Source organism: Archocentrus centrarchus, chromosome 14 (genome assembly GCF_007364275.1).
Source record: "Archocentrus centrarchus isolate MPI-CPG fArcCen1 chromosome 14, fArcCen1, whole genome shotgun sequence".
Taxonomy (NCBI): Eukaryota; Metazoa; Chordata; class Actinopteri; order Cichliformes; family Cichlidae; genus Archocentrus; species Archocentrus centrarchus.
In genome coordinates, this window is record NC_044359.1 from 2425730 (window position 1) to 2450867 (window position 25138).

At 42.3% G+C, this 25138-nt stretch overlaps 2 protein-coding genes across 2 annotated transcripts in view; both read left to right on the forward strand.

Annotated features, from left to right (window-relative positions):
• The window catches only part of LOC115792596 (solute carrier family 13 member 5-like), a 20699-nt gene extending 1423 nt beyond the window's left edge, over nucleotides 1-19276 (forward strand). Inside the window, exons 2-13 of the mRNA XM_030747194.1 lie at nucleotides 1832-1960; nucleotides 2162-2298; nucleotides 2767-2990; nucleotides 3504-3593; nucleotides 3890-4073; nucleotides 4164-4286; nucleotides 4376-4588; nucleotides 13414-13517; nucleotides 13592-13713; nucleotides 16320-16481; nucleotides 16800-16937; nucleotides 17038-19276. Of these exons, the coding sequence (XP_030603054.1) occupies nucleotides 1832-1960; nucleotides 2162-2298; nucleotides 2767-2990; nucleotides 3504-3593; nucleotides 3890-4073; nucleotides 4164-4286; nucleotides 4376-4588; nucleotides 13414-13517; nucleotides 13592-13713; nucleotides 16320-16481; nucleotides 16800-16937; nucleotides 17038-17166 (1755 nt within the window). The 3' untranslated portion in view covers nucleotides 17167-19276. The remainder of the gene's footprint in view (nucleotides 1-1831; nucleotides 1961-2161; nucleotides 2299-2766; nucleotides 2991-3503; nucleotides 3594-3889; nucleotides 4074-4163; nucleotides 4287-4375; nucleotides 4589-13413; nucleotides 13518-13591; nucleotides 13714-16319; nucleotides 16482-16799; nucleotides 16938-17037) is intronic.
• Nucleotides 19277-23043: 3767 nt separating this feature from the next.
• med31 (mediator complex subunit 31) lies at nucleotides 23044-24888 on the forward strand. Its single transcript, XM_030747222.1, has 4 exons — nucleotides 23044-23183; nucleotides 23794-23868; nucleotides 23951-24047; nucleotides 24213-24888. Exons 1-4 carry the CDS (start codon nucleotides 23174-23176, stop codon nucleotides 24430-24432), a joined length of 402 nt encoding a protein of 133 aa, XP_030603082.1. The 5' UTR covers nucleotides 23044-23173; the 3' UTR covers nucleotides 24433-24888.
• Nucleotides 24889-25138: the final 250 nt, after the last annotated feature.

Consider the following 25138-nt stretch of genomic DNA (forward strand, 5'->3'; position numbering starts at 1 on the left):
TGACTTCATAAACAAACAGAATCGCAGGTTTGTTTCACAGCAGCACAGGCGTTCCTAACAAAGCGCTCCGATAAGGAGTTGGGAAACTTTGGAATAATGTGGAGAACGAGGAGAAAAACAATGCTGTGAAGTCAAATGTGAGTCAATGTTTGGAAATAAAGATCTCAATGCTCTGTTCGCTGCTGTTGTTGAATCTGGACACAAACAGGTTGTGTTTCATTGATGAATAACTCGAGCAGCTGCGTGTTTCTGTCACAGCTTCCTGTCACTGATTGACAAACAGAGTCCAGACTGGAAGGTCGCTGAGAAGATTCAAAGAAATACATAACGATTACTCGGCCGTTCAGACCGTCCGTGCAGTTTCTGCTCTTAGTTCAGAGGATTTCTACAAAACTGAGATTTTTCTGACAACTTTTAAATAATTTCACTTCCTCCAGAATAAATGAGACAAAATCGGTTTCACACTCTCGACTAATTTACAGGTTTTATCCGTTTTCATGGAAACATGTTTCGGTGGTTATCACACAGCAGGAGACGTCCAGCTCACTGGTACAGAGTCCTGTGGACTTCATCCCTCAGAGCTGGCAGGTCAAAGACTGTTTATCATCTGTGACCTGAGCCGGTCAGCTGACTGAAAAAACACCTTTGACATAATGAGAAATGACAGAATTTATAAAAATCCTTCTGAAGATTTAATCCTGTCTTATTAATTCACAAGTCCCAGTGCTTTAATGCTGAGGTAGAGTCATTACAGTCTCAGACAGAGCAGCTGCCCTGTGAGCAGCAGAAGGTGAAGGTGAGGAGGAAGACCTCCCTTCAAACAGGAAGAGGCCTCCAGCAGAGCCAGGATCAGCGGGGGGGCAGCCGTCCGGTTGGCAGGTGAAGAGGAAGAGAAGAGAAAAAAGATGAGCACAGACTGGGAGAGACTAGACCAAAGCTAATGATAACTAACGGTGTTTAAACATGGAGAAACACAGTGCATCATGGGAAGCTCCAGCAGCTTGAACCTATAGCAGCGTAAGTAAGGAACCTCGGAGAGGCCGAGTTTCTCCGAAGTAAAGATGTGCAGACGTTCACCAATCTGCAAAAACACTGTCTGCACATTGTGGAACAATTCCAGAATAATGTTCCTCAAAGTAAAAGACTGAATATCTGATCATCTACAGCAATAATATCATCACAAGGTTCAGAGAACCTGGAGAAATCTCTGAGCCGGGACCAGGCTGTGAACGCATTAAAAACTGCTGCAGGAAGTGGAAAATCCTGACAGGTGTGGGGTTCAGCCCCTTCAGAGGTCACAGAGTGGGTCTGGATCCACACGTATCCACTTCTACATCAACAGCTTGTGTTTTTACAGTCTGAGGTTACAGCGGGAGGGAAACGTGACAAAGAGCATTCATCCAGTACAGATTTAAAGTACGTCAGACTTCCTCCCACTTTTTCTGCACCAAATCTGACAGCTTACTGCAAAATTATGAGTTTCCATGAAAGCCTGTGAAGGCTCAGTGTCACATTAACCAAAGCAGAAGCGGTTTGGTTTGAGATCCTTTGTTTCAGTGAAGTAATGATTGAAAGGTTAAATTATGCAATTCAAATACCAAGACTAGAAGAATGTCTAAAAACTGGCAATGATTATATTTCCCCTTCTCTCCTCTTATTCATGTAATAATCGCCTGTGCAGTGGTGCTGTGGTGGCCACCACTGGACTAAACTAACTGTATAAAGTGGCTGTACAGAGCTTACCATCAGAAAGTTCAGGATATCCTCAGTAACTCACCTCATCGGACAGAAATCAGAATCTATTTTAACCTGAAGTTGTGCGTTTGTGTAGGAGGCGGCCTGTGCTTATGTCATAGCCCTCATGGCGGTGTACTGGTGCACTGAGGTGTTGCCGTTGGCTGTGACGGCGCTGCTGCCGACCATCCTGTTCCCCGTCCTCGGCATCATGGAGTCCAAAGAGGTAAGACTGAACACACACACACACACACACACACACACACAGTGTACTACATCTGGTACTACTGCTCCTTCACATGTAGATTTGTCCAAATATAGAGAATATGCTGAATTATCCTACTGATTAATGCACGATTACACTAAATGCTAAATGCTAACTTTGTAAGTGTTCACTTTATTCTGTCTGCTCCTTGTTATTATCCAGGTGTGTATGCAGTACCTGAAGGACACTAACATGCTGTTTGTCGGGGGACTGATGGTCGCTGTGGCCGTGGAGCACTGGAACCTCCACAAACGCATCGCGCTCAGAGTGCTGCTGATAGTCGGGGTCCGACCTGCCCTGTGAGTCACCTGAGCCTAACCTGTCCCCACAGGGCTGCAGTAGAAGCCCTTTACATTTAGGTGACATTAAAAACAGAGACCCTGATAACCACTGGGATGGAAATCCATGAGCAAAAGACTGATGTAGCCACTGCAGCCTCTCACTGGTTTATGGAGTCCTATTTTGAATCCTCAGAGTAATAGCTGTCAGTATCAGCTAAGTCTAACTAGCTTTGCTTCCATAGACACAGAAACCTGCTAATTAATGCTAAATAACATGCAACTGAGAATGCTCAATTTTGTTCAATTTGCTCAATTTGAGCAAAACTACAACAGAAAAAACAAAGATCACCTTTAACTGTCGGTTCACCATACAGTACAGGTAAATATGTGTACTGGCACATAGTTCAGTTTGTATTTGGGGTAAAAGGTTGTTGTACCATCACCTCCTCTGTCTCTCAGTCCTAATCTAGACCCTTCCACTCGCAGGTTGATGCTGGGGTTCATGGGAGTGACGGCCTTCCTGTCCATGTGGATCAGCAACACGGCCACCACTGCCATGATGGTCCCCATCGCCCAGGCCGTCCTGGACCAGCTCCACAGTAACGTAGACGCTGAGCTCACCACCATCAGGAGTGTCACATTACCTCAGGAGCATCAGGAGAAAACTATCAGTATCCCTCAATCCACTGCCCCAAGCATCATGGAGATGGGTACGATATAGGCTGTTAGTACCTTGCTCTTTGCCAGCTGCCACAAAAAAGTGTCAGATGAGTTGCCAGTGTCAAAGTGAGTGTCTGTGGCTGTGAGAGAGAAATTCAGAAGTTTGTCCCCAGTGGACATTAAAAATTCATTCAGCAGAATCTGAGGATTCACAGGCAGACCTGACCACAGGCAGCAGGCAGGATATCAGTAACAGAGACCTTTGTAATGCAAAATGAATAACAGGCAGTCCATAAACCAAAGTGTCCAATGTCCTAAACATCTGAATCAGCCTCAGAATATATATATTCAGTCCCCATGAAGTGGTTTTCTTTAGTCCAAACCCTTTTGTTTTCTGGGATCACTGCCTTCTTCCTGTGCACTCAGTGCTGATAGGCTTTATAGAAAGCCAGAAGACCTTAAACGTTTCATCGATCATTGCACAAGACTTAATTCAGTAGTTTAAATATTCTTCTGTAGCCTGACTGCGATCCTGAGGTATTAACTTCGGGGTTTGTTTTCAGGTATGAATGGATCAACACAAACTCAAGGAAACGCCGAGAAAACCAGCAACCTACAAAACAAAGCTCCATCGGACAGCAGCAGCAGTCCTGGTAAGTCCACGGAGACGAATCTGAAACCTACATGTGAAAGTCAATAATAGATACGAAGCACCGCTTGAAGAAAAACCTGCAATCAGACTTTTTGTCTGTAATTTCAGTGAGTGTTACACCCCCCCCACCCCCCCCCACCCCCCCCCGCCCACCATCACTGTTAATGAATTTTAATGAGTCAAGAAAAAAGAGTCAAATGTGAAGCGTGAACAGTGAGAATATTGTGAGAAAAATAAGAACCCTGGCTGTGTAGCTGTTGTAGTTGATAGGTTAACCCCGTAAACTGTCTTCAGTAGCTGTGGCTGTGGACAGCACCTTCTGTCAGTTGGAGGTGGAGGAGCTGAGTGACGTGGAGGAGGAGAGGAGGAAGAAGCTGAGTAAAGGCCTCCTGCTGTCGGTCTGCTATGCTGCCAGCATTGGCGGCATCGCTACGCTGACGGGAACCGGACCGAACCTGGTCCTCATCGGACAGATGAGCCAGTACGAACTCACTATAACAACACCGAAGTCCAGTTTAACAGGGTCCTGTAAAGTCTAACTCTGAACTTCCTGTCTGGTTCTTCCTCATAGACTCTTCCCTCAGAATGGTGATGTGATCAACTTTGCGTCCTGGTTTGTCTTTGCCTTCCCCACCATGGTGCTGACGCTGACTCTGGCCTGGTTCTGGCTGCAGTTCCTCTACGTGGGCTGCAAGTGAGTCGCCCACCAAAACACTCGACTTTGCTGTGACCGTCTCTTACAGCTTTTTATGAATATGCTTTTTTGACTTTTGTGCGTCACAGCCTGCGGAGGACGTGGGGTTGCGGTGCGGTCCAGTCACAGAAGGAGCGGGCGGCATACGAGATCATCCGGGCCGAGCATTCCCGTCTGGGACCCATGAGTTACGGAGAGTTCAGCGTCCTGGCGCTCTTCATCCTCATGGTGGTGCTGTGGTTCACACGAGACCCCCGCTTCATGGACGGCTGGGCGACGCACATCTTCAACAGCAAAGCTGAGTGAGTACCAGTGAAGCCTTCATGAGTGCAGATGTTTATTTATTTTGTCTCAGAGAGCGACGTCGACCAAACCCAAATCAGTCGGCGCAGTGATGATCAGTCACATTCTCGTGCTTATGTTAGCCCTGATCTCCATCGCCATCTTCATCTTTTGAAAGTGGAAGTGACAAACGAGGGGTGGATCTGACTGAGAAACTGAGGACCTAACCTCACTGCGTAACAACATGTGACTCATAAGTCGTTACTGAGGTCACAAAGAAAGGGGGCTGAGGGCCATTTTTCAGTAGTCTTAAAGGTAGAAATGGAAGCTGTAAAACTACAAGCCTGACTGCTCATCGCTGCTTCCGCCGGGGTCTCAGCTTCCACGTCACTCTGATTGGAGGTTCTGCTGCTAGCTTCTATGTTTGCGTGAGGTGTTTTGCAGCAGTTTTCAGAGTTAATGTTACATCAGCAGCTGTGGATAGGTGCAACCAGGCGAGACAAAATTACCCAACAGAATAAAATCCTAGAATTAACCAAAACTGGAGCTTACATTTCTTGGACAGTTTGTTACAGCAGCCACATTATTGGTCAGATTGAACACACTCCAAATGGCCAGAGGTCCAGATTTCTTCCTGTTTTATTTTGAAGGTTGGCTTCCTTCCTTTTCCTGAGTTTGTTCAGATTTTTGGATGAATCAGCTTCATGTTTGTGAAAATTAGATCAGTTTTTTCACCTGTCTGCCTTTCCCTGTTCTCTTTATGAGCTCGTGGTTCCTTTATTTATTCTTTTTTCATCTTTAATGAGTTTTTATTAAATGAGAACTAAAGTTCTCATTTTAAATTAGATGTTTTAATTGTAAAACCATTAGAGTTTTTGGCAGTAGAACAGTCCTTTAAGCTGCTGTGTGGATCTGGAACAAACCTCTCACGTGTCTCGTGTGTGTTCGGCTCTGTTTTCACATTAATGCAAGGTGGAAAAAAAAAAAGGGTTGAATGAATGAACTCAAACTGCAGAAGCTGCCAGAGGGCAAAATCCCAGAGCACACAGGAACCAGAGGCGAAGAACAAATACTCAGAACGTGTCCTGGGTACAAATGCTGAACTTCAGCCTCAGCAGCTGCGGCTCTGACCTGCGGGTGGCATGAACTGAGATCACCTCCTCGCCACGCACAGAGGCTCCAAAGTTTAACTCGTTGGGGCCGGTGGTTCAAATCAGATTTTTCTTTTAAAAGCTTTATTTGTAGTTTTACTATAATTTGAATTTTATTATCTCAGCTTTTTATTATTCAATGCATTCAGCAGCATTTTACAGTTAACAACATAGCTGAAGCTGAATTTGGTGAATTTCATTTTAGTCTAGTGCCAAAAGCTGAAAAACATCACATGGGTTTCCACACTGCTCACTGCAGACTGGACACTGGACATTCCTCACTGGTTTTCAAATCAGGCTACTTATGTATCTAAGCCAGTAGTTATAGATATTGGCATCTGAACTAGACTGTCCTTCATTTTGCTCTCATTCAGTCCCTCCAGGATCGATGCACCTCTGCACTGCGATGCTTCGCAGTCATCAGGAAGCATCGGGTTCATAAAGGAAGATGTTTTTACCTGTAAAATGACGTCTTGTAACTCTTTGAGATGTTAACGTTGACTTTAAAGTCTCCAAACACCCCCCTCCCCTACCCCAGATGTTTATCCAGCTGTGCAGGTAATTGGCAATACCTGACCTGACCTTCAGTCCTGGCTCCACCCCCTCACCTCTTACCTGCTTATGTCCCTGTTCATTCATAAACTCCTAGCTGGGTCACATGACCAGCAGGAGCAGCATAGACGTCACACATTGATCAGTTTGCTCTGTCGGATGTTTTCTGTCCTCGTGGGTGTCGTGTTGTTTTTAAGGACAGAAATAAGAAAAATCCTCAATTTCTGGGAAAAAGATGAAAACTGTGAGTTTAGCATGTAAACAGAAACATTTAAAATATTTAATTAGAGAAACAGAAGCACAGAGTCCGTTCAGTCTTCCTTTTAGTCCATTTAACTGAGAAATTCTTTGGACAGGCAGCCACAAACATTTCAATACTTCAAATGAATGAATTTCCATGGAAAATTTAGAAGAAGCTTCCAGAAACTGTAAATCCAGCACCAAATATTCAGTGACCCTGTGACAAACTGTCCCCTTAGAATTATGAGGTTCTCGGTTCTGACCAGTTTTGAGATATTAAGCTTTAAAGTTTTTGCACTCTGTATAGCAAAACTTACACATGGAGTAATTCTCGTTCACACATGATTATGAAACACACCCTATATGTATTCCAAATCAGTAATATCAAAATCCTATTAAATGTGCAAATGTTTGGGTTTTTTGAACAAGTAAAATGCAGACAGAACCTTATAATTCTAAAAACGTGTTTTTTGTTTGGAATTATAAGGTTCTATCTGCAAAATGTGAAAACTACTACTGATTTTCAAGGAAAAATAATTAACTTATAGTAAGTTTTAAACCATAAAATTATAGATGCCACAGAGTGTCCACAAGTATGGTTAAATCAAATTTAATGAATTCTGTGATATTTTTTTAAGTTTCTTCTTTCATGGCAAACTGTTTTCATGCACACGTTTCCCTTTAAAAGAACTAGAGACACGGGGAGAACATGTAAGTCCACACAGAGAGGTTCAGGCACAGGTGGAATCAAACCCAGTCAAACCCATGTCAGCTGTGAGGCAGCAGTGCTAACCACCACACCATGTTACACAATTTTAAAATTGTACAATAAAAAAAAATCAAACATTTCATTAAACTCATGTTGGCAGACTGAGCCCTCTTTTTTCTTAACATAACAACATAGAATTATATAAAAACCAACAAGTAAAAATAAAATTTTAATTAAAAAAGTGAAATAAAATAAACATTTGATATCAATTTAGGAGGGGTATACTTTGACATATAAACTCAAATTTCAATAAAATTTGTGCAGAGAGTCAAACAAATTCTGGATATTTTGCCACAATGTTTTTTTCCCATTTAGTCCAGATCTTTGAATTTTACAAGCTGCAATCTCCCTGAAGAAGTTATTCTTTCCATTCTTTAAAATACAAAATAAACCTTTAGACTCTGAGTCCACTGAGTACAAAAATCCAAATAAAAACTCATTCCACTTAAAACGTAGACTTTTAGACTTGGATCTTCAATTAAAATCATCCTGCTATAAAAACGTCACTGACTATGAATTTTTGTTTCACTTGTAATAATTTCTTTGCCGTCTCTTTTCTGGTGTTTTTTGCTTTTATTTGCTCTTCTGGAGTTTGATGACAGAAATAAAAATAGACAGAGATCATTAGCATGGTACCACTGCTAGGTCATACAATATATTAAAATCTGAAGTCTTCTTCAATCAATAATATTTTATACGTGAGGTAACTTGTTTTATGACCTTTGACTATTCTCAATATTACCAACTACATTGTTTGTTTCTTTGTTAGCACTGACCACAGACAAACAACACAAAACTAGCATTAGCTCACTAGCTTGATAGCTAGCAGTGCAAAAAAAATAAATAAAGCAGGTCAGCGTGGCTTAAAAATTATCCAAAGTTCAGAGTTTTCCTGCCATTAGTTCTTCTGTCTGTTGTCAACTCATTTTTGAAATCCTCAGCCTTTAGATGTCTTGTAAACAGCCCCAGCTTCCCATGAAACAGTTTCTCTGGCATCTTGACATTGTGCCGGGCACCAACGTTACAAAACAGAAGCAACCTGATTGGCTCTCTTGTGAACATTTCAAGTGCCTATTGGTTCACAGATAGAACCTTATAGCACCAAGTTAAAGCTTGATTTTGCAGATATAACCTTATTATTTTGCAAATAAAATGGCCAAAATTATATATAATTGAAAAAAAATCTCTTGCATATTGTTCATAACTGGTCAGAGAATAAGAATATGACAACAAGTCAATTTCGTCAGAAATGTCCGATAGAACCTTGTAATTCTAAGGGGACGAAACAACAATAAAAAGTGTATCCACAAAGACAGTGGGTGTCTGTGACAGAATACACTTTCCAAACACTTGAAGGTAACACATCCATCTGTGCAAACAGCAGTCCACAAGCATCAACACTGTGAGACCCCGCAGGAAGCAATGACACATCTTCAGTCTCCTCAAAATGGACTGTAACCCCCTGCAGAGGGGCTTACAGTCCATTTTGGCCCTATGACGTCAGAGCCTTGTCAGAGAAAAATATACTTATTAAACAAGCATCAACCTCAGGGCAGAAAAATAAACTACCACAAGCTACAGTTCCTCTAAAGTAAGTCCGTCCTCATAGAGTCTAATTAGAGTCCCTGAACTGGACCTCTGCACTGAGTCTGTGCTGTTGGAGCCTTTTGGAGGATTTTGGGGATTTTTTTAAGCCTGTCCTGTCTGGCATTTATCTCAATGATGATCCAATGCACTGATGTACCAAACATATTTGCTTTTACAAGAACAGCTCTATAAGTTTTCTATAGGCTATTCTTGTTAATGTTTGTGTTTTTATTTATTATTTTTTTTATTTAGTTATTTATGCCAAGCCTGACAGACAAAAAGGAAGGGGCAAGAACAAGGGGGGGGGGGGGGGGGGGGGGGGGGGGACAAAGGGAAAAATAAAATAATCGATGAAAAGTGGATATACACACATACATACATTCACACATCTAAACATATGCATTTACATATACACACATACATACAATTTTGTTGTTTTGCAGTAATGTGTGTGTGTATGCACCTCTGTCGTGCAATTTACTCAATAATGAGGATAAGAAACTGCAACCATGCCCCCCCGCGATCCAGAGGCAAATAGGGAAGGACCCAGGCCATCCACAGCCCACTAGGGGCTCAGAAGACCTGAGGCCACACATCCTGATGGCAACCACGTGCACACCCCAAGGAGGAAGGAGGGAGACCACAGATGGAGCCCCCACAACCAAAGGACAAGAGTCCAGAGAGCCAGAGGCGATGAGCAGATCTGCTGCCAGGTTCAGTTCTAGTCACATGGTGCAATATCGGCCACTCAGTTCATGAAAGAGTATTTCTCCACAGTCGGAGGATTTGTATTTGCATGCAGCCAGTGACCAATGGATGTATGATTCTACACCCACCTCCTGAGAACTTTGTGCTTTTTGACCTTCTAGGGGCTTTGAGTTGTTGGAAATATTGATTTGAAGACAGGGAGCAGGTGGTGCACTGTGCCTTTTACCAGCTTTTCTCTTTCTATAACAGCAGTCAGAGCGAATCAGCACAGTAAAGAAACTACAGGAACACATTATGAAATATTGGCTGTGGGTAGCTGCAGATTCAGGTGATGATGCTAAAATCTGGTTATAGCTGCTTTGAATGACCTCTCAATGGAGCAATGTCTTGTTTTTACTGAATGAAAATGACTTTTTTCATTACACACTGATTCAGTAATTCATTACAGCTGCTTTCCAGATGCATGAGGACTAAACTCAATCAGAAGGAAGTTACGAATCAATCTGCTTGAAATCATTTTCAGCTGCTTTGAACAATAATTGCTCCTCATGTTGTTGATGAAGCTGCAGAAAATTCATTTGAGGTGAAAGTTGTTGTGAGGTAGTGACATCAGCTGAGGTTTGAGATTGCACGTTTGAGCCTCACTATCAATGTGTGTAATCAGGAAACATGTTGAAATCATCTGTTTGCACAAACCAAAGGTCCAAGATAACCCCAACTGGAACTCCACCCCCTTCAAAACCAGATCAGGTCATTTGGCACCTGTGTCCAGCTGCCTTTAAGAGTAAGATACAGAATACAAAATATTGCTTATTGATTATAAATGGTTTGGGCCCTAAATACACATCTGAGATGTTCAGTGAATATAAACCTGGTAGGTCTTTAAGGTTAGTAAGAGCTGGCCATGTGGTGGTGTCACAGATCTGACACTAAACAGAGTGATCGGGCATTTAGCTGCTATGCTGCCCACTCAGCTATTTTTAAAACAATCTTATTCACTGCTCCTTTTAACTAATCAGGTAGCTGTACTGTTATTATTCCTCTTTCATTTTTCATTGTAATTTTATCTTGCAAAGCACCTTGAATGACTGTAGTCTTTGGAAGGTGCCTTATAATAAACATTCCTTAAACCCTTTGCTAACCCAGGCTCTATGGTGTACCACCAGGAACCGGTCCAAAGCACGGAGAAATGGGGAGGGTTGTGGCAGGAAGGGCCTCCATCATAAAACCTCAGCCCCATCCCATATGAGTATGGTCGGCACGTATCCCAGCATGGCTTGGGCGTACACTTGTGAAAAATGGATGACGGCTACTGTATCACAAACAGATACAGCTAAAGACACTAGCTCAAAGGAGGAAGAGGAGAGGAAAGAGGGAGTCAAAGACCATTAGACTTGGCGCACTGAACATTGGGGGCATGACTGGCAATATGCATGAGACCTGATGGAGAGAAGAAGAATCAATATCGTGTGTGTGCAAGAAACAAAGTGGAAGGGCAGCAAGGCAAAAGAACTTCTCAGCAGATTCATGTTGTTTTATATTGGAGTTTATGGAAGACGAAATGATGTGGGAATCATCCTGGATGAAGAGCTAAAGAAGGGAGTTCTATACCTCAATGGAGAAGTGGTCAATATCATGAGTCTGGAGGGGATGAAGAAGAGAAGATCAAGTTTTAGGAGGAGATAGAGGAAGAAGTGCAGGAAGTACATGACAGTGAGAAATTATGGCTAGGAGGAGGCTTCAATGGACAGTACAGAAGAGTCAGCAGGGAAAAGAGAACACCATCTGCATGTATGGAGCTGGAGAGAGCGGCAGAGCGGGTGAACAACTCATAGACTTTGCCATGAGCCAAGACCTGGGAATAATCAACACCTACTTAAAGATAGCAGAGAGACACACAATCACCTACAATGTCAGATGTCAGAATTGCAAAGTGACTTCATCCTGTGTAGAATCAGAGACAAGAGTGACATCAAAGTTTGCAAAATCATACTGGGTCAAAGTGTCACCAGGCAACATCGAACCTCCAGAAGTAGCTGAAATAAAGATGTGTAGCAGTGTTAATTTTGACAGCAAATTTTGATTTAGTTTTAGTCATAATTTAGTCATATGAATAGTTTTAGTTTTAGTCTAGTTTTAGTCGACGAAATTATCGTAAGAATATAGTCGACTAAATCTACAGTCGACTAAAATATAAAGGGTGTAAAATGTAAATGCTTTTTCTTCAGTTCCCTTGAATTAGTCATTATACACACACAAAATTAAACATTTTTTTAAAGTTATGGAATATTATTAATAATATTAACATTAGCGTTTCACCTGCTTCCCACACACCTGATCATTAACACCACCTTACTGAGATAATCCGAGCGTTTTACAGCAGGACGCTCTGAAAGGTACAGGGCAGTGTTCAGGACTAAGATTATAAAGGCTGATCCACCGCGGTGTGGAGATTTTCTCTAAACACAAACTGGGAAAAACACTTTACCCTGCATGACATTAAAATGCTGACCTTTGCATGGAGATCTGGGTGACTGGTTTGCAGATGTCGTTTAAGATTTGTCTGTTTTTACCCGAGATAGTCGCCCCACATGGTTTACACATCGTTTGGTTTGTCACAGCGTCAAAGGACAAATGTGTCCATACATCGGCTCTTCTCTTTCTCCCTGCTGACATTGGTTACATCACTTAGTTCTATCGAAAGGAACGACCAATCACAGGCTAGTTTGGTCTTCCTGGGTTTGGAGCAAATTTGTGCATCTGTGCGATTGATTGGATGTTTTCCTAACTTGTCCCACCCTGTCACAAAATTAAATCAGTTCTGATTGGATTTCATCCCCGCCAAGCATTTTCGTCTCGTTTTCATTCGTTGACGAAAGTGTCAATTAATTCGTTATCGTTTTCATCATTTTAGGTAGTTTTTATTTAGTTATCGTCTCATTATCATCATGAAAAAAAGGTTCGTTGACAAAAACTATGGCCAAAATATTTCGTCAACGAAATTAACACTGATGTGTAGTTGGACATGTGGACACACACGAGAAGACTGAATCAGAAACGAAGTCGTTAGAGAGAGTGGAAATGGAGAACATCAGTATTAGGTCCCACCAATCAAGACTGAGGTGGTTTGGCCATGTCAGGAGGAGAGAAGAGAACTACATTGGAAGAAGAACCTTTGAGATTGCTCTACCAGGATGTGGAAGACATGGAAGACTTAAACTTTGATGGAAACTGCATGAAAACAGACCTGGAAGCAGCTGGAACTACAGAAGATGAAGCTCGTGATAGAGCCAATTGGAGGAGAGTCTTGGTTACTACAGCAACCCCACAAGGAAGTGGAACAAGCTAGAGGAAGAAGAAAACCTTTCTCTTTAAAGGGTAAAGAAAGAACCTGGTGCTTCAGTCACAGGACACATTGTTCATGTCATCAACACTAAAGAATTCAACATTACTTACAATAAAAAGTAGAAGCAGTTAATCATAGTAGGAGTACACACTTTAAATCTCCATTTCCTGGTGGTGTAAACCCTCAGGCCCAGAGGCTGATGGTTGTATAATTTTTTTTTTCCCCTTTCACAGTAAAGCTTAATTGCACTTTGAGCATGTCGTCGGGGAGCAAATCAGTGAATAAGCATAAACATTTAGCACAAGTTACGATGGTTATCATGCCAGGTTAAACTGGAGGAATCATAAACCCTGATGTTAGACTCAACCTACCTCAACCCATTCATCTCTCTATGTAGTGCACCATCTCTCGTCTTTGGAAGTGAATTTATTTAGTTTACTGTTTGATGCTGAGTGTATGAAAGTAAATCTAGTGTTGAACTTGTTTCTGCAGGTTTGTCACAGATGCAACCGTTGCCCTGTTTGTTGCTGTTCTGCTGTTTGTTCTTCCCTCTGAGTCCCCGCGCTACCTCTGCTTCTGGAGGCGCACCGATGCAGGTAATACACACAAAGTAAAACGCACAAACTAAATTTTTATGTGTTGATTTAATGACTTTGTTAAATCCAATCAGAGTCTCAGGTCTCCCAAGGCCCCGCCCCTCCTCTGCTCACCTGGCAGGTGACTCAGAAGAAGATGCCCTGGAACATTGTCCTGCTGCTGGGAGGAGGCTTCGCCCTGGCCAAAGGCAGTGAGGTGAAACCTTTGATTTCAGTTATTTTATGTTTATAAAATTAGTAACTAAGAACTAAGCAGGCAAATCACTGCATACCAAGTACACCATGAAAAGGTGTTTTTTTTTGTTGTGGACAAAGCTCATAAGATATTTACAATTTACATATTTGGTGGCGCAACAGAGAAATTCTGTTAGAAAAAATGGTTACTGGACTCTATCAATTTAACATTAAGTACTTTTATACAATCTTAGTTTTTTAAAAGTTAGAATAAATAAACTAAGAAAAATTCACTCCCCCCGTGAATCGCCACCTGGTGGAAGGATTTATGTCCCCCAGTGATCCCAGGGGCTATGTTGTCCAGGGGCTTTTGCCCCCTGGTAGGGCCTCCTTATGCAAATTGATCCTGGGTGAGGGGCCAGACAAAAAGGGATTCCAATGACCCTTATGGTATTTAGAACAAGAGAACAGTTCACCCTACCTGGGATATGATTACCGGGGCCCCACCCTGGAGCCAGGCCTGGGGGAGGTAGTTCAAGGGAGAGCACCTGGTGGCTGGGCCATAGCCCGAATAGGAGAAGTGGGTCCGCCCTCCTGTTGGCCCACCACCCACAGGAGGCTCCATAGGGGTTGATGTGTGTGTGTGTGTTGGGCAGTGGCTCTAGCAGACCAAGCCCCGGCTATCGAGACTGGCTTTTGGGACATGCAACGTCATCTCTCTGGTGGGAAAGGATCCTGAGCTAGTGTGTGAGGATGAGAAATACCCACTAGATATAGTCGGGCTAACCTCAATGCATAGCTTGAGCTCTGGAACCAGTCTCCTGGAGCGGAGCTGGACTCTTGAGTTGCCCTCAGTGGGTATCCTTGTATCCACCCAGTTTGCTGCCTGTATGTCTGAGTTTTCACCGATGGATAACAGGGTTGTTTCACTGTGCTTTCAGACAACGTAATGAGTCCTTTGTTGTTGTTTGTGATCACTGTGCGGAGTGCTTGAGGGTGCTTGATGGTGACTCCGTCATCCTACTGGGAGACTTCAATGCTCACGTGAGCAATGACAGCGAGACTTGGAGGAGCGTGATTGGGAGGACCTCCAATCTGATTTGATCTGCCTGATCTGAACCCAAGTAGTATTCAGCCATATGTTTTGGACACTCAGGTAAAGAGAGGAGCTGAGCTGTCAACTGATCACCACCTGGTGGTGAGTTGGATCAGGTGGCATGGGAGGATGCTGGACAGACCTGGTGCGCCTAAACGTATAGTGAGGGTGCACTGGGAATGCCTGGCAGAGGTCCAAGTCTGTGGGGCAGTGCCTGGATTGGCAGACTGGGGTGGTGGCCCCCATCTTTAAGAAGGGGGGGACTGGAGGGTGTGCCCCAACTATTGGGGGATCACACTCCTCAGCTCCTCCGGGAAGGTCTATGCCAGGGTGATGGAAAGGAGAGTTTCTCCGTTAGTCCAGTGGTTCTCAAATCCAGGCCTCGTGGCCCAGTGTCCTGCAACTTTTAGATGTTTCTCTGCTTCAACACACCTGAGTCAAATATAGAAGTCATTAGCAGGACTTGACTACATACAGGAGTATGGGGTGTCTGGCCTGTTGTTATGGGCCATTCAGTCCTTGTACAACTGCAGTGAGAGTTTGGGCCACATTGTCGGACTTGTTTCTGTTGGGTGTTGGATTCTTCCAGGGCTGTCCTTTATCACAGATTCAGTTCATAATTTTTATAGACAGAATTTTGGGGCGTAGCCAAGTGGCAGAAGGCTTCTACCTTGGCCTCAGAATTTAATCTCTGCTTTTTGTAGATGATGTGGTCCTGTTGGCTTCTTCAGGTGGCTTCATCAATGATTTCAGACCCAGGATACGCTGGAGAGATTGCATGTCTCAGTCTGGGAACGCCTCAGTGTTCCTCCGGATGAGCTGGAGAAGGTGGCTGGGGAGAGGGAGGTCTGGGTGTCTATGGAATAATATTTATGTCAAAAGTCACACATGAGAGCGTAAATTCAACAACCCATACATTGAACTCAGCAGGCACGTGCACAGAGAAGCTGCTGCACACGTGAGAGTTTGTGCATGTTGCTGCAGTTTTACACTCTCGTGGGAAACTCTTTGCACTCAGAGCTGAATCCTGCTCACTCCAGTCAGCTGACTTTGACTGTTTCGCCAGAGCCTGATGTGATTACTCACTTTGATGGACTGTTCAGGTTACTGTATTAAAACGAGTTACACCATGGCAGCAACAGAAATGCTGTTTTAAACCATATTTGTTTACAATTTGGAAAAGAAAGTTTGCTGAATTGACTGTCAGCAGTTATTGGTTTCTCTGTGGCAGTGGAAATACTACTGTCACTGTATTACTTTAATAATGAATAAATCTTTAAAACTGGAGGATTCAAAGTTAAGTTCTTAAGTCTCTGTGATAATTGAAATAAGTACACATGACTCTGCTTCTTTGTATGGCCACAAAGTGCAGCTAATTTAACAGAAATTAAGTAAAGATGTTACTGAAACATGGGAATATTTTGGGAAAGTGAGGACCATTGTACCAAACTTTGGCTAAATCTTAGGACCAGAGAGAGATTTCAGTCCTTCAGACTCAGTTTGGAGCCCTGCTTTTTTGGGTGGTTTTTCAGGAGTCCGGTTTGTCCCACTGGCTCGGTGCTCAGATGACACCGCTCCACTCCATCCCTCCGTGGGCCATCGCCATCATCCTGAGTCTGCTTATCGCCACCTTCACAGAGTGTGCGAGCAATGTTGCAACAGCGACCCTCTTCCTACCCATCCTGGCTTCCATGGTACCAAAAACACACAAAACTGTTTGTATTCACACATATGGATAAAGCATAATGTGATGTGACTGTACATTGTCATCGGCATATTGTTAAGAGCAGAAGAGGATGTCTTAAGTTTAAGCTTTCTCTTTTAAGCAGCTGCACTTCTTACAAATTATTCACATTATAAGGCAACACATAACAGAAGGCACTTCAGCCTTTGAGCCAGTGACAGGCTTTAATTATGAAATATCTGTAGAGGAAGTGTTGAATTGTAACAGGGAAAAAAAACCATTGAAGTCCGTTTGTTGGTAAAGCTGATAACTCTGTTGTCTGACCCAGTCCCAGTCCATAAGCCTGAACCCTCTGTACGTGATGATCCCGTGCACCCTCAGTGCTTCCTTTGCCTTCATGCTGCCGGTGGCCACGCCACCCAATGCCATCGTCTTCTCCTCCGGTTTCCTCAAAGTGTCCGACATGGTGAGTCCTTCATTTTGTTCCAGTTGGAAAGAAATGATATTCAGACTGACTTATTATGTCATCATAACCTCTTCTTCCTTCTCCATTGCGCCCCCTACAGGCTAAAACAGGCGTGGTGATGAACATCATTGGCATCGGTTGCATCAGTTTGGCCATCAACAGCTGGGGTCGTGTTCTGTTTTCTCTGGACACTTTCCCCTCGTGGGCCAACGTCACTGCACCTGTGTAGGATTATTATTTATGAGCAAAGAACCTTTTTCAGGTTTTCATCTTTCTATCCTTGCACCTGGGCATTTCACAGCAAGGAGTATGTTTTATATATTCATGCTGCAGCACTTTCTGAGCCACCAGAAGCAACATCTTGATTTTGTTATTTGTTTTTATTGTGCATGTACATGTTCTTAGTACTTGGCCCGTACTTGGCATTTAACAGACTCCAGTATACAAGGAATGTACTCTACGTTACCTTTGGTGTATTGAATGGCGAGCTCTACCTTTATGTCCTTGTGATCTACCCTTATATGTGTTATGAGTGTAATATTTACCAAACAGTGATGTGATGCTCTAAGTTTTGTCTCTGCAATGATCCGGATGCTAATGCTCATACTCCACCATCATTTCCAGGTAGCAACCAGAAATCATGTAGGCAAGCACTGTGTGCAGCCCCTCCGCTGGCTTCCAGAAGTTCGCCAGTCAGAAGAAGCTGCATTACATTATTAAGGTGCTCTAGTGCCGTGCCAGAATAAAAAAATACAGAGCTGAAAATGAGCATAAATGGTCCCCTTAAGATCTCTAGTTTTAAATTAATGCTTAATATCCAAGTCTTAAATTACACACATTAATTATGCCTCTGTGTTAGACCAAATTTTTAAAAGGTATTTGACAGTACAAGAAGTATAACGAAGTCATGAATATTCCAGCTAGTACTAATCCAACTCCTAACAGAAATCTGTTTTCTTTCAGTTATAATTTACATTTGTGATGTCAAGTTCCTGAAACTTAAAACTTCCTGAACAGGTTTCATATGAAAAAGAACCCAAATATTGGAGAGGGGAAGCCCCCAAAGTCCAAATCCCAAAGATGTTAATAATTCTAAATAAATAATAAAGAAAGATACAGAGGAGTCAGCTAAAAAATAAATACAATTATAAATACTCCAAATAATGAAAAATACACAAACTGGAGTTGCAGTTCAACATACAGTTCAAATATTAGTACTTGTTATGGTATCTTAAAACTCATCTAAATTCCCAACAACACCATCATAGAATAACAATATCTGAGTCCCCAAGTTGTAAATGGATTCTCTTATATAATTAAAAAAAGAAAGACAGCTTTCTTTCGAATTATGTCATTAAATCTTTGTGAGACTTTCAACTGTATCCACAGAGATTCAGATTCCTGTACACTTCTTAATTTAAAAAAATATATATTAGTGTCATTAATGATAATTATTGACACTAATATATATAACCCAGAGAAGCTGAAGTGATGGAATTAAAAAATTATGATAGGCTTTTAATTTGAAACATCTTCAGAAATCTTCGAGTTTTATTGCCAGAAGCTCAATTTAAAATTACGCTTCTGGCTTAAAATTTATTAATTTAAAAAAAAAAAAACAGCAAAGTAGAAGCAGCTGTTAAAAATGAGTGAAAGCATTATGACCATGAAAACATGGATAAAGTTTAACAGAGGGTTAAAAGGACCTAAACAGGAAGGCTGAAATATGATCAACTATAATTATAAATCACTTAAATAAAGGGCTGTCTGTAATAACAGTATAATTTAATTCTGTTATTTTTTTGTTTGGAGTAAAAAAAGAAAAACTGCTGTTGTGGATATTTATCAGGTCATCATAAATCTGTGAAACTGCTTGTTAGCAGTGGTGTGCCACAGGGATCTGTTTCAGGTCCTTTTCAGTTTATATTAATGAGATTGTTTCTTCTAGATTTAATTTTAAACTTTGTCTTTATGTAGATGATGCTGTTTTATATTTTGTTGCTGTTCTCATCAGTCTGCCAGTGAGAAATACTTTGACTCTTATTTTCTTTGAGATAATTTCACTGTTGGGTGGTTTTTATTTGGAGGACTGACTGGAACAGCTGAAGTAACCTCACTGATCAGGACAATGTCCCAAAGAAGAAACCACTGTTTTCCCTGTGAACTGGAACTATTAGAGTAATTAGTAAATATGCTTTACATTTTATATTGTTTGTATTTAAACATGGTAACACAGTTTTTATGCAATCTGGTGAGCGTGTTCTGTAACTTCTCAGAGTTTTATACCTTCTTGTTAACAGTTATATTTGGTATTAATAAAGGTTTATCTTTAAAGGCAATTTTTGTAAATTCTTCCATTTTAAAAACATTTAAAATATTCCAAACTGAACTAAAGCTAGAACGGAAACAGGAAGCAACAGAAGCTTTCACTGTTCAAAACATCAAAATGTATTGTATTGAAAAGATATCAGCTGAAGTTTAACTGAGATCAGGCTGTACTTTCATGTCATACCAATATGTACCAAAAAATAGTGCGGTCAGTCAGTGTAATCCATATTTAAAAGGTAGGTCACTAACAAGATATTATTTTTTTATAGTGGCGGTCTGGGAAAAGCCTTTTGAGGACATGGGGGTAAGGGGCATGAATGGGCATGAATACCAGGGTAATGTGGGGCTTTTAATGATTACTTTGAACTTTTCCAGGGCGCAATGATTGTATAGCATACATCTTTAATGACTTTAAAACACAAAGATTGGGTTCATAACATGTCTTTAACTTGGCAAGGCCAAGGCCTGTTAACTTTTCATCAGTGATCTTGATTGACTTCAACTGCTAGTTTGTCTTTGCCAATATAAAGAGGGTTTATTTGACAGCACTCACTGGATGGACCGATAGTCAGAACAGTGGGAAAGTCCAAGGAACTCAGTGAAGATGTAAGAAGGAGAATTGTAGATTTAGATGTTGGAAAGGTCTCTTGGAGCCATTTCTAAACAACTGCAGATTCCAAGATCATCACTTTAAATAATTGTTTGTAAGTACAAGTTATTCAGACGTGTCAGCACTTTGCCAAAGTCTGGAAGAAATCCCAAACTGTCACCCTCAGATGAGAGGAAACTGGTCAGGATGTTCAGGAACAATCCAGGAACCACCAAGGCTCAAGCCTGCCATGAACTGGAACCTGCTGGAACACCAGCCTCACCGTCCAGTGAAGCCAGGCTTACATCTCCACGGACTGAGAATGTTAGAAAGGCCTGGACCTATTTAGGGTTTTGTCACATTATGACTTGTAAGATTCCTTGCATGTTGTGCAGTAATGCACCACCTACTGGACTGGCAGGCAAATTGATGCTCCTCACTAGCAGCATGTGGGCCATTGGAGTGTGGCTACTGAGCAGACCAGTTCACTCTGTGTGGTGTTGTGTGTCCTTGACCTAAAGGGAGTATTTTTCTGTAATTAAGGTTTAAACCTTAGAACAGTGCACCACCTGTCAGTGTGGTGGTGTTAGTAGCATCGTGCTCTGGGGCTGTGTGTACTGGTACAGTGCACAAAGTGAATGGAACAATGAAGAAAGAAGACTACCTCCAAATTCTTCACCTTCACCTCAAATCAACAGCTCGATGACTGAAACTTGGAGACAGTTGGATGTTCCAGCAGGACAATGATCTCAAACATACATCAGACTGGTTTAACCCTCCTGTTGTCCTCATTTTCTGTATACACCCCGTGTCCTCCGGGTCAAAATGACCCGTCTTCACTAAATCCCAATATAAGCAGCTTAACTGAATTTTAAACACCAAATTTCATCTTGCATATTGTCATTCACCACAAAATGTGTGAATACCTGAGTTTTCCCTCTTCACTTGAATTTCTATATTTCTCTTCACTTGAATTTCTATGACCTTTCTAAAGAAAAAAATGTGCAAAAAGGAGTTTTGAATGCATTTTTATTCATCCCAATGACTCAGTTTCTTTTTTTTGTTCAGTGAACAATTTAAGACAATGTAAAATGCAAAAATCTAAAAATAACACAACCCATTCAACTAATTAGGTGAAGAAATTGTCACATGTCACATAGTGACCCCTCGGTCCCTCTGTCACATCAAGCACAACTCGCATGCCCTGGTTCTTCTCTGGGCATCCACTGGTCAGCTTCCCAGTATAGACTTGCATTTTCCAAGCATAGCTTGATTTGGCATCACAAACCACCCATGACTTGATCCCATATTTTGCTGGCTTGTCACTTTTATTACAAATATGAAAACAGATTACCTCTAAATGGAACCAGTTGCTCATCCACTGTTACGTCAGGCCCTGGATTGTAGAGGTAGGGCAGCTGCTCCACCCACTTGTCCCATACCTCTCTTATGGCTGCAAGTTTGTCTGTCACACGTCTTGCTGGTCTTGATTCACGGTCATCAAATTGTAGCAGTCTTGAGTAGGTGTGAAAGAGTTTGAGTGGCATTGTGGCTTGGAAAATTGGCCTTCCACTCTCTACATCCCATAGACTAGCTGCAGCCTCACCTCGGGACCTGTATACACCTGCTAAGATTAGCAGCCCTAAGTAGGCCTGCAGGTCAATCTCATCCATCTTTTTCCAGCTGTCTCCATATTTGCGAAAACCCTCCAGATTTGTCATCTCCAGGATTCTTTTTTCTGTTGCTGGTGTGATAAACAGGTAGAATGTAGAGACAATGTCATGGGCGTGAGAAACGGCATACCTTGTCGGTCCTGGGGTCATCTTTATGACATTTTGTTCTGCATGCCTGCCGTGTTGGTCATATGCTGCTGAGGACCATGTTATTTTGCCATTTTTTGAAAGGAAAGTCTTTCTTTCAGCTTTAGGGTTTTCTTCTTCTTCTGAAGATGATTCATGATGCTCTGGGTTGTATTCCTCCCCATCTTCTTCTTCGGATACATCCTCCACTTCCTCTTCTGAATCAGAGTTGTCTTGCTGGACATCTGAGAAAATCAGCTCTATAGCCTCTTCAACGTTATAACGCACACTCATGGCTTCAGCACAGACAGAATTCGGGGTCCTGTTATCTGCAGCACCTTTATAACCTCTGGAAATAAACAGGTGGTCTTCTGAAGTCTGCGAGAACACCTCCTGATTTGCCTTGTTTACTTCTGCTACTGATTGATCTGAGACACAACTAAACCATTGTAACATTCTGTGGTTTCTAAATAACTCTGTGACCTTGATTTCAACTCTATTTGCCTCACGGGTCATTTTGACCCGAAGACCACCTTTGTAACTTTTTTTGTACAGCTTACATGGAAATGTGAATAAAAGCAACATTTCACTTTTTCTACTGTTGGGGCCAATCTAGGAAAAGTCATAAAATTTCAAGTTAAAAAAATAGCATTTAGTGGATTTTTTGGGGGGGGTTTAACACAGTGGTGGGTCATTTTGACCCGAGGACAACAGGAGGGTTAAGAAAGCAGGCTAACATTAGGCTGCTGACCTCAACACTATGGAAAATATGTGCAACATGCTTAAAAGACAGATCCATCTTAAATGAACTCTACCAATTCTGCTAATAAAAGTTGCCAGATATCCAGCCAGAATTATGCCAGAGGCTTGTTGTTGGCTATCAAAAGTATCTGGTCGAGGTGCAACTTGGTAAGAGACATGTACACAAATATTAGTGGAGGAGAATGAATATATTTGAGCCTGTATGCATAATTTTGACCCTGCTTAGATTAGAAAAAATCCAAAATAAATTCAGACTTGTGCACCCAGATTCTCTGTTTTAAAATAATTAGAGGCTCTAGAAAAAAAAACATCTCAAAGAACTCATTAAAAGCCCAAAATGACTCTGACAATCATGCCAATGATGTAGGTCTCTGTATATCACAATACTCATAATCCTGATTTAAACCTGTAGGCCCTGCAAAAAATTAAATTTTGCATGATGTGGCTTAAACAATGACATAATCCAGCATAGTTTCGAGTAAACAGGAGAGAACAAATACCCAGTATTTGTTCCATTTAAAGACAGCTGTACTCCTTTCCCCAGATGTGCTCCCTCTGGCGGCCGTACAACAATCAGCAGGCGGCGTAAAGTGACGTGGATGTCGCGAAGAGCTTTACGTTAAATATGTCTGCGCACGTTTGATGGCGGCGATTAATCCTGAGAGGAGCAAAGCTCGGTGGATTTATTTGTGTTTTTTAGACGTTTCTTAACGGTTTATTCGACGTTTACCGCCTTCATCCACATACCTGCTGCAGCCATGGAAACAGGTTTGTAGCGTTATGGGAGCAGATCGCTTGGTTAAAGCTAACCTGCTATAAGACAAAACTGTAAAGAAATCAGTCAAAATTAAGCCTGCGTCGCTTTGTTGATAGTGCGGTTTGACTAAGAAGCGTTCACGGCGTTAAATTGTGACATTTTTGAATGGAGTTCGGTTGGTCGATGCTTTTTCGAGGTTTTCTGGGAGGGAGACGAATTAAACTGGTCGTTTCTAAATGAGCGTGTTATTGAAGGCGCTGCTGCACTGATGGTTGTTATTAGCTTGATGCAGGCGGCTGTGAGTCTTTCCGTGTGATGTTCCGTAAATGATTCAGACTTATTTATGAGCTGAAGTGTTTGAACATAACCGGAGAAGCTCTCTGAGTCAGTGAGACCCAGTCTTCAAATATTCACCATCATATTTCATTTAATTTGTTATGGATGAAAACAGTGCGCCCTTAAATAGTTGTTTATTTAAACGGAGTCAGGTTTGAAAGGCTGTGTGGTGTTTCTGTGAGTGGGCTGAAGCTTTCAGATCGGTTTAAGTTACCGAAAATAAAAATGTATCTGAGGATCAAACCTGTGTAACTGATAAAACTGTGTGTTGTGTTTGTGGTGCAGAGGAGCAGGCGAGGAACCGTTTCCAGTCAGAGCTCGAGTTCATCCAGTGTTTGGCCAACCCCAACTACCTGAACTGTGAGTGCCCGAGGAGTTTCCTCGTGTTCGTCCTCCTCGCAACCTCGACGCTCACGATGCTTCTGTGTGTTTGTGTCTCCAGTTCTGGCTCAGAGAGGCTTCCTGAGGGAGAGACCCTTCATCAACTACCTGAAGTATCTGCTGTACTGGAAGGAGCCCGAATACGCCAAGTTCCTCAAGTAAGACGAGACATGCAAGTTTCAATGTGGAGGTCAGAGGTCAAAGACCTGTTTAAGCTGATTCAGAGCAGTTTTGTAGAAAAGGGAACTCCTTTTAGTTTTCATTTTTCCCAGTTTAGAGGATTTTGCCTCATCTGATTTGCTCTGTGACTCCGCCCCCTGCAGGTACCCCCACTGCCTGCACATGCTGGAGCTGCTGCAGTACGAGCACTTCAGGAAGGAGCTGGTGAACGCTCAGTGCGCCAAGTTCATCGATGAGCAGCAGCTGCTGCACTGGCAGCACTACTCACGCAAACGCATGCGGCTGCAGCAGGCGCTCGCCGAGCAGCAGCAGGCGCAGCAGCAGCCGGCGCCGCCTCACGGCAACAACGCCGCCACCAAGTGATGATGTCACAGGAGGCTGAAGGTGGAGCGGTGGTGACTCTTTCAGCCGGATATCGAGTTTGTTTTTCTGCTTCATGTCAACAATAAAGACTTTTGAGGATTTTTTTTGGGGGGGGGGGCAGCTGATGGAGAACGTCAAACGATCCACAAATGTTTGCAGACGTAAGGTCATCATCACAGAGCAGCAGCTGGTGTTGAAACATAAGCTTTGTACTTCCTGTTGGGATTTTCAAGTTAAAATTTCTCCTGAATGAACATGTCAGTCTCCGATCCTCTCAGCAGAAACAAACTGGAAGCAGGAACACCAGCAGAGCTGAGGAAGTCTTTGTCCTGTTTGTGTGTAAACTCCTGATGTTCCGAGTGGGTCCTCACAGCTGGAGAGGAGGGCGTGGAACTGTTAGAGCTGAAGGTGGGCTCTATTCGATGCTTTGTTCTAATAAAATATTTGAAATGTAAAGACTTTTTTTCCTGTTGTTTCTGTTTGTGCTGATAAAATAAATGTATTCAGGCTTTCTTTGTGTGGGCTGGCTTAACAAAACCTAACACACACACACACACCCCCCCGTCAGAGATGATGAGGTCACCATCAGAGAAAAGTCCAAAAATGACCTGCGTCTGTTTCCTGGACCTGTGGAGGAGTTCTGAGGACCGCGCTGTGTTGCAGCTACAGCAGAAGATGGACTGCAGAAAGCTGACTGCTGCTTCAC